General features: G+C 38.8%; 1 protein-coding gene across 11 annotated transcripts in view; it reads right to left on the bottom strand.

Moving 5' to 3' along the window:
• The window catches only part of tjp1a (tight junction protein 1a), a 101,588-nt gene that overhangs the window by 72,642 nt on the left and 15,734 nt on the right, over window positions 1-13,212 (bottom strand). For all 11 annotated transcript variants that reach the window (XM_006780226.3, XM_006780231.3, XM_006780225.3 and 8 more), the window contains exon 2: window positions 5,441-5,654. In XM_006780226.3, coding sequence (XP_006780289.2) covers window positions 5,441-5,654 — 214 coding nt within the window. The remainder of the gene's footprint in view (window positions 1-5,440; window positions 5,655-13,212) is intronic.

The following is a 13,212-nucleotide window of genomic DNA, read 5'->3' as shown; positions in this document are numbered from 1 at the left end:
AAAAGTATTAATCATACAGCATTATTTGTCTTATCAGTTTTATTTATATACTTCAATATAATCAGTGTTGAGAAGGTTACTTTTAAAGTGTATTCCACTACAGATTACAGAATACAAAATGGTCCAAAATGTAATTTGTAATGTATTCTGTTAAGTTACTCAATGTGAGTAACATATTCTGAATACTTTGGATTACTTGATATATTGTCATGCTTTTTACAACTACATGAATGTACTGATCTGTTACTATTACTAAAGGCTATTTGTCACCAAGCTAACATTGTTAGCTGGTGTTAGCTGAGGTTGGTTCGTAGACCGCAGACTGTTAGACTTGATGGATAGCATTAACAACCTGCTAGCTGCAAATAATCATGTGCAGTTCTGAAAGCAATACCAACTACATTTTAAAATCTTAATATAAAATGAGTAAGGTTAGGGTGGACATCACAACTGCACATGATTTTGTTTGTAGCTAGCAGGTTGTAATGTAGCCTTCATTAATAGTAATGAATCACACAGCAATAGATACTTTAGTGGCACATTACCCAGGTAGCTACCACAAGTGCTGCAACTGGTCCGTTGGGTTATTGTCTCCCAGGAAACACTTCCCTTGTGCTTTTGGAAATCTGTTTTCTTCTATTTCCGTTTTCGTTTTTCCTATTTCCGTTGTGTATTGTGTGCTTTTGCAGCGTTTTTCTTATTGTTGGTGTTTTCTTAAGTTGCAGTCCGTTTGGCCTCTCAGGGCCACCGTATATACATGCAATTTGTTGCGCAACAAAATTAAATAAAATTTAATTCCCCATTATGTTTAACTTTCTCGTGTTTTATTTAAATGTAGCTTCTTTCATTTTATTCTTCATGACAAGAAAATAATAATAATGTGCCAAAACACATCTGACTTCATGTTGCCAGTTTTTGGTTTACACTATCATACATTCCATACCTGCTTTTGGATTTATGTGCCAGTGTCAACATGAAATGCGTTTGTGCTTCCACTTGAGGCGGGCAAAGAACGAGTAGAGCTGCGGTCTCTGACAGATGTTGCATGCTGACTTTTGTGGCAGATTTCTCACGATTGCATCACATCTAACGATCTCATTGTGTTGGTGTATGTCATCAGGACTGCTTTTGTGCAGAACAGCAGTAACACTGTACAGCCAAGAAACGGGACCACTTTAAGAGTTTGACCTGGCAACAGGACACATGCATACATACTCCCTCTCTATTAAGGTGGTGAACTTCAGGTATATCTGTATATCTTTCATTTTATGATTTAGTTTTTACATGTATTTTGATGACATGTATTTTTTTCATAGTCCATCGCTGGCTGAGCCATGGAACTTACAAAACCCACCAGCATTTGGCTCCTATTTGTTGTTAATTTCCCACACTGATGATGATGATCCCAGAAGCTTAGCGCTACTGCAGATTTAATAATTTGTTCAGAAATAACCACTGTTGCTGCTGTAATACCATATTCAGCCCATGCACACACACACACACACACACACACACACACACACACACACACACACACACACACACACACACACACACACACACACTCTTTAGGCACAGCATATCGTTCATAACCACAAAGGCTGCAGACTGTTTCAGCACTGGTGAAATAAACGACTTTATGTGATGTGCAATTTTGTGCCACTGTGCCTTGAAATAAAGGGACGAGGAGAATGAGTTATAAGGTGTCTGCAGAGCCTTCTGTCTGTCCAGGGGAAATATATTCATCTAATAGGTACATGCTGCACCCGCTGCCAAACCACTCGCTCAGCCCTCCCTCGGCCATTCATGTCATAACCTTTTATTTATGACTCTGTTTTGTAATCTCTCTTTTACACCCGTCTGTCAGTCTGTGTTTGTGGGTTTGCCATCTTTGGTCTGTTGCCATTATCCCGACAGAAAGCAGGCAAGCCTACCTCATCACCAACTACTCATCAAAGGCTATTCACTGTCCACAGGATATGTTCCTGCCAGATATTAACACCGCACTCAAAACGTCCAGAAGCTACTAGGTGTTGGAAGTACTATTAACTTTACCTTATGAACCTTTTTTCCTTTTTTTTTTAAAATCTGCAATTCTTGTTTTCTTATTTGGACAGACTAAGTGATAAATAAACGCTACAGTGCAGCACACGCGGCATTGTGCCCCACAGATTTCACTAAAACACTGTGTACTTTCAGCTCAAGGTCTCTGCATATCAGGTCACACTTCACAGTTTACACCAACACATATGCATACACACATCTATCTAAGGACTGACAACGTTGTAGGGAATCAGTGTTTTCCCCTACTGAAATATACATTGGCAGGTATTTTGCATAAGAAGAGAAATAGATGAACTATTGGTCTGCATTGAATAAATAATAACTAAAATCTCAGATGGCTTCACCCAGTTTAACCACAGTTTTTTCAGCTTCTCCTCTCTGTAGTCCTCACTGAGCTGATTTTTTAAATGTGCAAAAATAGCTGCAACTGAAAGAAAGAAAACGCTACACGACGTGGATCATTTCTTTAATCTATTATTCATGCTACGAATTTACATTTATGGACGTCATGCAGAGGTCCACAGCAGGGCAAGCGAACGGGAGAAAATGTATTTGTGTAACATGCTCTGATACATGGAGCGAGGAGCAAGTGAGATGAAATGGATAGTCTGCAGTCTGCAGCGTCTATATATTTAATGCAAAATGTAAAGTATTGAAATTGACTTTTATTATGTTTCAGTTAGAACGTAAGCTTGAAAAAATAAAAACAAATAAATAAAGAAAGGAAGGCTTGCTTTAAATCACAGGTTTTCTCAAGGCTGTGTTTGAAGACGATCTTTGCTGATGGATGGTCTTTAAAGACAAGACTGTGAAGCATCGCTTTGACTCTGAGTCTCAGAGCAACTCTGGCTTCCCTACACTGATGCCTAAAATACTTCCTGCAGGAGTCACATCGGCGCATGTTACAAATTGAGGGCTAGCTGACAGATTAGGAAGTGCAGGACTTGTGCCAGAACAAAAGTGAAAAGTTTGTGAAACTGAAGCAGCGTTTTTTTCTTTTTCAATTTGATGTGACACAAAATTATAATCTTTTTTATGTACATTCATGCCAGTGCTGTTAATATTTATACATATTACCTATAGGACAGATAAACAGTTTGTTACGATATGAAAACGTCTATCGTTTCATTTTACGCTATCATTTGTTTCATTGTGTCGCAAATTACGGCAACATTTTTTCATGGTTTTGATGGTCACTTTAGACTTTAGAATTCCTTAAAGTTCTCTCTTTCTCTTATATTTAATATAACCACACTAAAATTCCTTACTCTACATTAAAATGTTCAGTGTTCAGTGGGTGTTACAGTAGATTTTAACATCCAGGCATCAATGTAAAAGAGGAAGTTTAAAAGAGTTAGAAGTTAGCAGGAAGTTAGCAGGAAGTCAGCTCGCTAGTTTCCGGAAACTAGCGACATCTCAAATTCTTGCAGAGCGATTTCTACAAAACAAATACGTCACTTTGGACATAAAAGAAAACAGAAAACAAAAAACTAAATGGCAGCAACATTTGTAAGGTTGCTGAAGTTGGGTTTGCTGGTATATAAACAACTTCTACCCTTGAGACTGGCGTCAGTCTTATTTACAAAAATTCTGATTCAAGCAAAGAAAAAGTGCTTTTGTATTTCAGCATTTCACACTAGCAAAAACAACCAATAGGCCAAGCATCACCTTTTCCACCCTAAGCCCTTCTGAAACCAGTCAAAAGGGTTTAATAAAAAGGAAGGACAAGGAAAGCACATTACTGTCAATAAAATAATTAATATATGCCTACTTATATATCTTTTTTCCTTAAATCTTTCAGCCCTATTTTTATCCTTGGCAACAGCACTGCTGTAGTTGCACGGCTCATTTCCCACTCAACCAAAACTCTGCCGTAAGTGCTACACGTTTTTGTTTTCTTCGATGATACAACAGCAAAGACACATCTAACTTTCATTGACCATCTGCCTCTACAGCTCCAGTGCAACCCACCTCTGGTCTTACTTCAATCACGTCTGCATGGTAGGAAAAAAAATGCTCTGATTTAGACCAGACGGCTCACTGCCAAGTATTATGCAGCAGGGCACTCAAGGTTGCTTTAAAAATCTATGAGATATTTTCGCCTCTGTCTCAAAATTAGAAACTGACAGGAGACCTCATGCCAGCAGTCAATCAAACTGACAAAAGCGGTCGTAAGTGTGTGTTTGTGTGTGTTTGCTGCATCGTTCAGACCGATGCTGTGCTGTGTCATCTCGGAGCATGTTCCTGACTGTCACCTCCACCCTGTGACTTTTTCTCTCAACCTTCAACCCACCTTCACATCAAAAATGGATTAACTTGTGTAAGCTGCAAATGCTGCCTCTCTTGAACGTAATCTTAACGAGTCCCAGTTGTGAAGAACAAAGGCTCTGTGCACAGAGACACCGGGCAACTCTCAATTAAGGCCGGCTGATGCCCTGAACAAGTAAAGCAAGCATGCACATGTGTACACACAAACACACACACACACTGCAGACTGTCAGCATGGAGAGGAAGGTCGGGTGCAGATGAGGAAACATCACGCTGCGAACATTTATTAGGGGAGACATCTACAGAGGGTCAAGACACAAAGACAGTAGTAGAGGGAAAAGAAAGACATACAGTAGCACCGTGCAGGGAAGGAGATCTTTATCTGTGTGACCACAGCCTTACCCAGCATGCATTAGTAGCAGGTTGGCATTTGTTAACATCATAAACCGCTGGTTGCTTTCCCAAATACCAAACTGCCCACACACACACACGCACACACCCTAGCAAACACACACAAGTACACTCGAGTTAACCAGCGGTGAGAGTGGGCCAAACGCCATTCTCAGCTCAATAGACAATCCCAGAGATAGGAAAGGTTTTTAAGTCCAAGCAGCTTACCCAATCATTTATCAGATTAATACTTTTCATGAGAATAAACCAGTCATAGAGAGAGACATATGGAAAGTGTTAAACTGTGCTCATCTGAAAACCACAGAAATATTACATAACCGAAGGTCAGCCTCTGTGTGTGTGTCTGTGTGTGTGTGTGTGTGTATTAACGCTGTGGCTTCAATCTGAATGAAATCATTAGGATACCTCTTGGGCCTTTAGTTTGCATTGAAACTACAGTAAATCATTTCCCTTCAACATCTCTGTTTCTGTTAAAATGGAGTTTGCTTAAAAAGCAAGTTCCTCATCTTATTAACCGCTCAAAGCACATTACAAGCCACATTCCCTCATTCGCACTTTTATTCTATACACACAGCACGTTTCCTATAAGACTCAAACTCCTAAACGTGGTCAGTTGTCGGGGTGTTAGTATCTATCACCAGTTCTCCTCCGATTTCTGTACAAGTTAAGTTAGAGTGAAGCTGTGCATGGGCCTTACATTGGAGTCAAGCAGATCGAGGCTGTCCAGGCTCTTGCTGCGGTGAATGCGGCCTTTGATGCGACGCAGGGAAGGTTTACCTTGGCTCATAGGCAACGAGAGAGTGGATGTGGCAGGCATAGCCATAGCACCAGCGCCACCAGTAGCACCTGTAGGCTCGTCTAAACATCCAGGAGCACCTGAGGGGGATAACTCTCCATCTGCCGGGGTCACCCTGCAACAGAAACACAGAAAGTCAATGAAAAGTCAAGAAATAGTCAGTAAAGAGTCAGTGGGGTTAAGTTTCACATTCATCAAATCAACTCTATTTTTGGAAATGTAGTGTATCTACTCAGCACCAAACTGCATTTAGTTGATAAAAATCCAAAAATCTACAGCAAAAGTTTCTGCCCCTGGTTTTATTTTATTTTTTATTTTATGCCACCTGTAAGTCAATATTTCTGGTTATTATCTCAAAATTTCAAGCTAGGTATCTCAGCATTTAGACTTACTCATTCAAAACATTGAGAAAATAGCTATACATTGAGAAAATGAACACACGCATACGTCTCACTTGAATTCACCTGTTACACTCATATTTAACATTTCTGGGGACAAAATCTGCCAAAATCTCGAATGTTTCTCATAATGCATTGCTCGTGGGCTCAAACACTTGATGTAGCTACATCTATTAAAAACAACAGCGCTCACAATGAAGATGATTTCTCCCAAGAGCGAGCCACAAAAAACACACAATGCTAGCAGACAGCAGTGCTGTATCTGAGGGAAAACATAAAGATGCCTGAAGCATCAAAGTGACATAACTTTCCTCTTGCTGTCTTTACTTTTTAAAGGACATCTTCTCCTGTTGGCTGTAGTGCCATTTAAGCAAGTGTGAATAATTGGGCTGAATGTCAGCGGGTAGCCTGCAGATGGGCACTAGGTAGGCAGCATCCACTTGTCTTCTATTATTAAGCCACAATGAAGACGCTTTGCTTCTTACATGCTTGGCTGCAAAGGTCTTTTAAGGTGAACTGCCTGGAAAAATAACAGTCACTGCAATTTTGATTGTTTCCTCAATCATGCCCTAAAATGTTAACAGAATACAATTATTTAAGTTATTTCAAATTCTTCAAAGGAATAAATACTTTTAAAAAACACCACCTACATATGTGGTTTACAAGGAAAAGGATATAAAGATACAGTCATGGTAGAGAGAAAGAACACTCTTCAAAGGTTTAACATGTTAAGACATCATGAAACAATAATCTAGTCCTTACAAAATTTAAAATTACTTTAAGACAAGCTCAGTGACATATCACATTTCATTACTTATTTAACAAAAACTAAGCCAAAGTGCAGAAGCAGTGTGAGAAAAACTAAGTACCCCTCATGATTCAGTAGCTTTTAAAACCACCTTTAGTGGCAATAGCTTTAGTGTGCAGAGGAGTTGTGGTGTGCAGGTGTGCATTTGCACTTTGCTCTCCTTGCAAACCAAAGCTGTGCTGCCATGGACTTTTTAGAGAGAAGAAGCTCGTCGTTCAGTCTTTTTCTAATTTTAATGTGATGGATTTTAACATTTAACAAGCCAACTGAGGCCTGTAGAGTCTGAGATCTAGCTCTTTGATTTTTTCTGACCTTGGAGTGAATTTGCTGGCACGTCTACTCGTGGAAAGATTGGTGACTGTCTTGAATGTTTTCCATTTGTGAAAAATCATTCTCAATGTAGAATGACAGACTTCAAATTGTTCTCAGAATCCTTCCCAGATTGATTCAGTTTAATCCAAGTTTTATTTATACAAATGGTAAATGGCCTGTATTTGTATAGCGCTTTACTAGTCCCTAGGGACCCCAAAGCGCTTTACACATCCAGTCATCCACCCATTCACACACACATTCACACACTGGTGATGGCAAGCTACATTGTAGCCACAGCCACCCTGGGGCGCACTGACAGAGGCCCTCTGACCACCACCAGTAGGCAACGGGTGAAGTGTCTTGCCCAAGGACACAACGACCAAGACTGTCCAAGCCGGGGCTCGAACCGGCAACCTTCTGATTACAATCACACGACCCCCTATTGGCAAGCGTTTTGGCAACAGTGGGAAGTCCCTTTTTACAGGAAGAAACCTCAGGCAGAACCAGGCTCAGGGAGGGGTGGCTGGCTTCACAGCACCAGAGATTAATAATAACTAATGATTAATGATAACTGAAGATCATTGCTGATATCGTTTCTCTGTGGCTTTGTGTTTACACACACTTGAATGCTTCAGACAAGCAAACTGACCAATTATCTGCTTTCATAGAGGTGTTCACGAATATATTTCTTAAATACACAATAACACAGTGCATTTAAGTCATTTTAAGATCTAAGCCATCTCGGCTCTGCAGTAGAGGCCTTTTAAAACAAACACTGGGCTATTTGTTGCACTTCAAATCTATCGTAATGACAAGTCATCAATCAAATGCTCGTACCAAAGTATTATACTGTCATGTGTTAAAGTTGACAACACATGACAGTGTCAAGGAAAAAAATAAATAAACCTACTGACAGGCTGTCAGTCTTTCTGAGCATGAGGACGGCAGGAATATGATCAGGGGTTTTCGCTGTCTATTGAGCATTTTAATAGCCAGCCTTTTTTTAATAGTTACCAAGAAGAAGTAAAAACAAAAGAAGGTGGCACCACATGCTACACATGCTGCGCTCGAAACCATCCAATCCCTCTGAAGGCTCGTTTAAACTAAAGACTGATTTCCTGGTAATAATTTGTATGCCATTCAAACATAAAAAAAAACCCCTAACCACACACATTTAACTAATATTTCTTATTCTTATTTCTTATTTCTTAACCAACGGCAACATGGCTACATAACATACATGACAGAGCACTTTATTATATGCCTATACTGTCAATACATCTGGCTGCTCCTTTCTAAAGCTCATTAAGCCTCTTATATGATGGTATTTGTTCCCAGCTAGTCTCCTCACTGCCAACTTTGAAGCAAAAGCCATAGTAGTTTCTGAAAACACACGCTTTGTGGTAATTTTAGCACGATTTATTTGTGGTGTGTTGTGTATCAGAAGGCCTTAATGCATGCACATTAAGCACTTTGCACTTGCATTTAGACCTGAAACTGTCAATAAAAGTTGTTTTTGCTTGTTTTTGTCCAGCAAAAGATTTGGATTTCAAGATGAGTCTATTAACAGAAGGCTCAGCTATAGCCTCACATTTAGGGGGTGAAATCTAAGGAACACTTTCAAGTGTAATTAGCTAAATAGAATATATTGTGATTTTTTTGCATTCCCTTTTCTGCAGCTCCAACTCTGTTTTAATATGGAACAGGATAAAAAAAGAAAATGTAGATCGATAACTTCACAGTGTCTGAGCTGAATACTAATGTAAGCCTTGAGACCTCAGTAGACATCATGTCCTGCTATCCTGTTGATCCTTTAAAAATAGATAAAAGGTGACTGAGCTAATAGATTTGATTTTCCTCCAATTCTTTAGCAAATGCGTTAAACAATTTGAAAACATACTTCTTAACAAGAGTTGAGAATCTAAAATCTTAGTAGCAGTTCTTTGACGTTTCTTTTAGTGCACATAGATGATTGAAGCTAAATGCTAACCAAAGCATGCTAACATACCGAAGATGATAATGCTAATGATAATGACGATAATGCTAACATAGTGTTTTGCACTATTTGGCTGATCTCTCCTTCAAAGTCATGTCTTTCTGCACCTACGGCTACCAGTGTGGCTGCTACTTCCACATCACTCCACAAGGTTTTCATGACCACTTCTGTACCTCTGTGATTACATTATGGCAAATATCTGTGACGAACTAACTCAGCTTTCTTCTCAGTGATCCCAGGTTATTAGAGTAACGACAAAGAGACCAAACAGCAGTTTTTAGTGGAAGAGCTCACATTCTCCAACCCTGCAGGTGGGACATCTGGTCAGGAGAGTGACCAGGAGGAAGCTAATGATTTTTAAAAATAATGTTTTTAATGTCAACAACATGCTTTAAATTCATCCCAAGGGTCAAACTGTACATTACGTTCTACTGTAATATATTGTAATAGACTGGGTGAATTTGGGTGCATGCCAGCTAGTTTTTGTGGACACACCAGCACAATCTTCAATCATCACCAGTCCTATCTGTCGTATTTGTGAGTATTTTGACATACTGGAGTAGATCCAGTGTGTGCCGGAGACCCTGGTGCAATTGGTCTGAACTGGACCTTCAGACAGAAATCTAAAAATAGAGATCTAAAAATAGCATCTGTGCTGGAAGCGCTTCCCAAGGTGATGACACTAAAGAGGAAACTCACCCAAATTTAAATTGAGTATTAAATCAGGTAGAGTTCTTCTTTTTTATAGGCTGTGTTAAAGGGCAGTTTTCTCCATATTCAGTATCTCAGTTTAACGTCTTATCATGCCACCATTTGATGATTATCATTAACACAATGTGAACACGAGGAAAGCCATTTTAATTAACACTGAGGGAATAAAGAAGTACTTGCAAAGTTTCACTGCACTTCATCTTCAAGGTTTGCCTTTTCTATATGCGACCTGCACCTGATTCATCTTTGTATTTACTAACAGCTAGAACGCACGTACAGAGCTCAGTCTCTGTCACTGTAATCCCAGTGTTACTTTCACAAGGGGATTTCATTTACACACAAAGCTTATGAAGCTCTTTGGTTTTAACAACACACTTCTAAGAATGAGGAGCGCTTATACGGCCTGTATCTGTGTGCTGGTTTACAACCTGTAGGTCATTCTGCTAATCCTACACTAATAGATGACATCACAGGGTAACAGAAACCGGAACTATGTGGCTCAAGGATTTGAGGTATTAGTGCTTACATGGCACTGCATTTTATGTTCATATGAATATGATGTCTATTTACATAAAATAAAATTGTTTTATTTTTTTGGCAAGATACAATACTGTGCAAAAGTCCTGAGCCATTTCTTTATATTATGTAAAGAAAATGAGAAAAAGGGTAAGTAATCTATTGAAACGTGCAAATAAACACAGAAATAAAGCACATACGGTAAAAAATGAGTCTTTACAACTCTAATGAGCTTGAAAGTCATCACCTTTGTTCTTCAACACAGCCTAAACTCTCTTAGCCGAGCTTTCTTGTAAATCCTTTAAGTAGTCTTCAGGAATAGTTCTCCAGGCTTCTTGAAGGACATTCAAAGCTCTACTTTCCTAGACTGATTCAATAATATTAAGCTTTCATCCTCTTACCAGATATGCTTTTACTGTAACGACAGTGTGTTTGGGATCCTTGCCATGCTGACAAATAAAGCTTTTTTTGCGACAGGCTGCTAGTAACAATTTGCCTAAAGATACAATTTAAAATAAGTTCTTTGCTAAGTTGTCTGTTATGTGTAGCCACAACACTGGTTCAACCCTTCAGATAGAGACTCTTTTTATGATTGAATAATTCCTTGGTCTGTGTTTAGTGACTAAAAAACAAACACATTTTTGAAAATGGTCAGGTACAAGGACTGGACTGAAAATGAAAAACTTTGAAAGACCTTCCGCAGCTGTACTTTTGAGTCATGTACGAGAGCATACGATTTATGATGTAATAGAGACTGTAAGACTTGTCAGTCCCACATCCCTAATGGACTCATTATCGTTTCATCTAAATCTATTCAAATTTCAATTCAATTTTATTTATATAAAAATTGAGGAGACTTTATAAAAATGTAATATACCTTGAATAGGGCCATTTTTTTACAATTGTTTTTATTTTTGCAGTAATTGAACTATAATCAATAGATAACATATATGCTGAAAATCAGAAAATGTAAGCTTGTTGATTTTCTGCTTCACAAAAACTGTAAAAACAGAGCACAAATATAAAAACTATACAGAATACTAGAAGTAGCAGAAGATGAACAAGTTCACGCTTGCAGCTGAGGCACAACGCTGCTTCCAACAGCAGCTGGTATCCTGTAAATAAATTTAAGCAAAACCAGACCACCATAGTTTGCTTTGATATGCTATTTGATATGATTAATTTAGAGCAAGTACAAAGAAAATATGGGAGGAGACACGAATCCATTTGGGGTTGCATCAGGAAGAGTTTCCAGCGTAAAACATCTGCCAAATAAAAAATGTAAGGGAGGAGCCTACAGGAGCTTTTACAAAACCAACATATGCAGTGATTTAAAATAAAACTACGTGGTAATATTGGGTTTGATGCCAACAACGTGTTTCAGGAAAGTTGGAACAGGAGCAAGAAAAGGCTGGAGTCGCAGTCAAATACTTTTTGAGGTCGAGGAAAGATATAACGGAGAATTCATGAGGACAAGAGAAATGCTCAATGTTTCACTGCACTAACATAACTTTGCAACAGCAGCTGTTGCTGATGTGGGTCTGCTGTGGTCACACTACCATGTTTAGACTTAGACCCTACACATGTCTGCCTGTGTATTCTTAGCAGTTTATTATATCCAGGCTGGATAAATGTAGTAAAAGTGATTAACGTGACTTCCTGAAAAGCCTGGAATTAAAAAAAAAACAAAAAACAAGTTACCAGAACAAAGGCAAAGAGAAATGTTTGTATTAAGTAAAGTTGCTCACCGTCCTGCCTGCTTATATTTTATCTTCCCGCTGAAGAAAATCCAGTTTAACTTTTAAACTTTTGCCTTTTTTTAAAGGCTTTCAGCATCTGAGACTAAAGTCACATTAAATAATGATAATCATAATAATTAATTGCTGGCAATAAAGCCAAACTCACAATGAGGACATAACTAATGCAAACTGAATTTTCCTTAGAACATTTGACTTTTATTATTTTAATATAGCTCATTATCGTTATGTGGTTCAGACAAGGCAGCAGCTTCATGCAGATGTTACCAAGATTCATACATCACCCGTAGATTCAACAGATTACTGAAAACACATCAGCATATTAGCAATGATATGACATAACATGGAAAACAGACTTTTAATTTATATGATGATCATGCATTATTAGTCATGTTGGCTGTGAACGGTCAGGATTGTGCACAGAGAGATTGAGTAAAGATGGAGTGGGTGTTTGCCAAACTGAAACACAGCATGGGGTTTCATCATTTCTGGCTCACAATATTATTAAAAGAGAAGCTGGAGAAATCACTGCACACAAGGGGCAAGCCAAAAACGAATGAATGGTCGTGATCTTTGAAAAAAACAAAACAGAAAATCCAGACACAGTTCTCTGCTGGAAATCACTGCATGGGCTTAGAAATACTTCTGAAAACCACTGCCAATAAACACACTTCATCCAAAAATAGGAATTGAGACTTTGGCATACACAAGAAAACAAGCACATGCACATGAACTACCAGGAAATGCTGCTGCCTTCTCTGGGTAGGAGCTCATTTAGGATTAGGGCTGGGCTATATCATACCGTTCACGGTAATACCGGTGTAATTTTGGGCAACGATAGGAAAATGAAATATCGCGATAGAATATGGCTAAAACGCGCATGCATTTTCATACACACATGGTGGCGACGCAGAATGAGAAGAGCGAAAGTGGATCGTTGAATGAAATGGATGAACCAGAAATGGTTTGTAAAAATGCTGCAACTTCAGTGGTGTGGAATTGGTTTAGCTTTCGTCCCAAAGCACTATTTTTGGTAGCGCATGCTAGCGGGCCGTCGTTATTACCGTGTTGTTTGGAAAATACGGCACACTTAAAATCAATCCTTTGATTTGTCTGAAAATCGACAGTGCCCCTTATAATCCCGTGCGCCTTATGTATGAATTCTGGTTGTGTTT

This window comes from Neolamprologus brichardi, chromosome 1, assembly GCF_056152115.1.
Source record: "Neolamprologus brichardi isolate AB-2024 chromosome 1, ASM5615211v1, whole genome shotgun sequence".
NCBI lineage: Eukaryota > Metazoa > Chordata > Actinopteri > Cichliformes > Cichlidae > Neolamprologus > Neolamprologus brichardi.
Note: the sequence above shows the minus strand (reverse complement) of the source record. Positions and strands in the feature narration are given on the sequence as shown.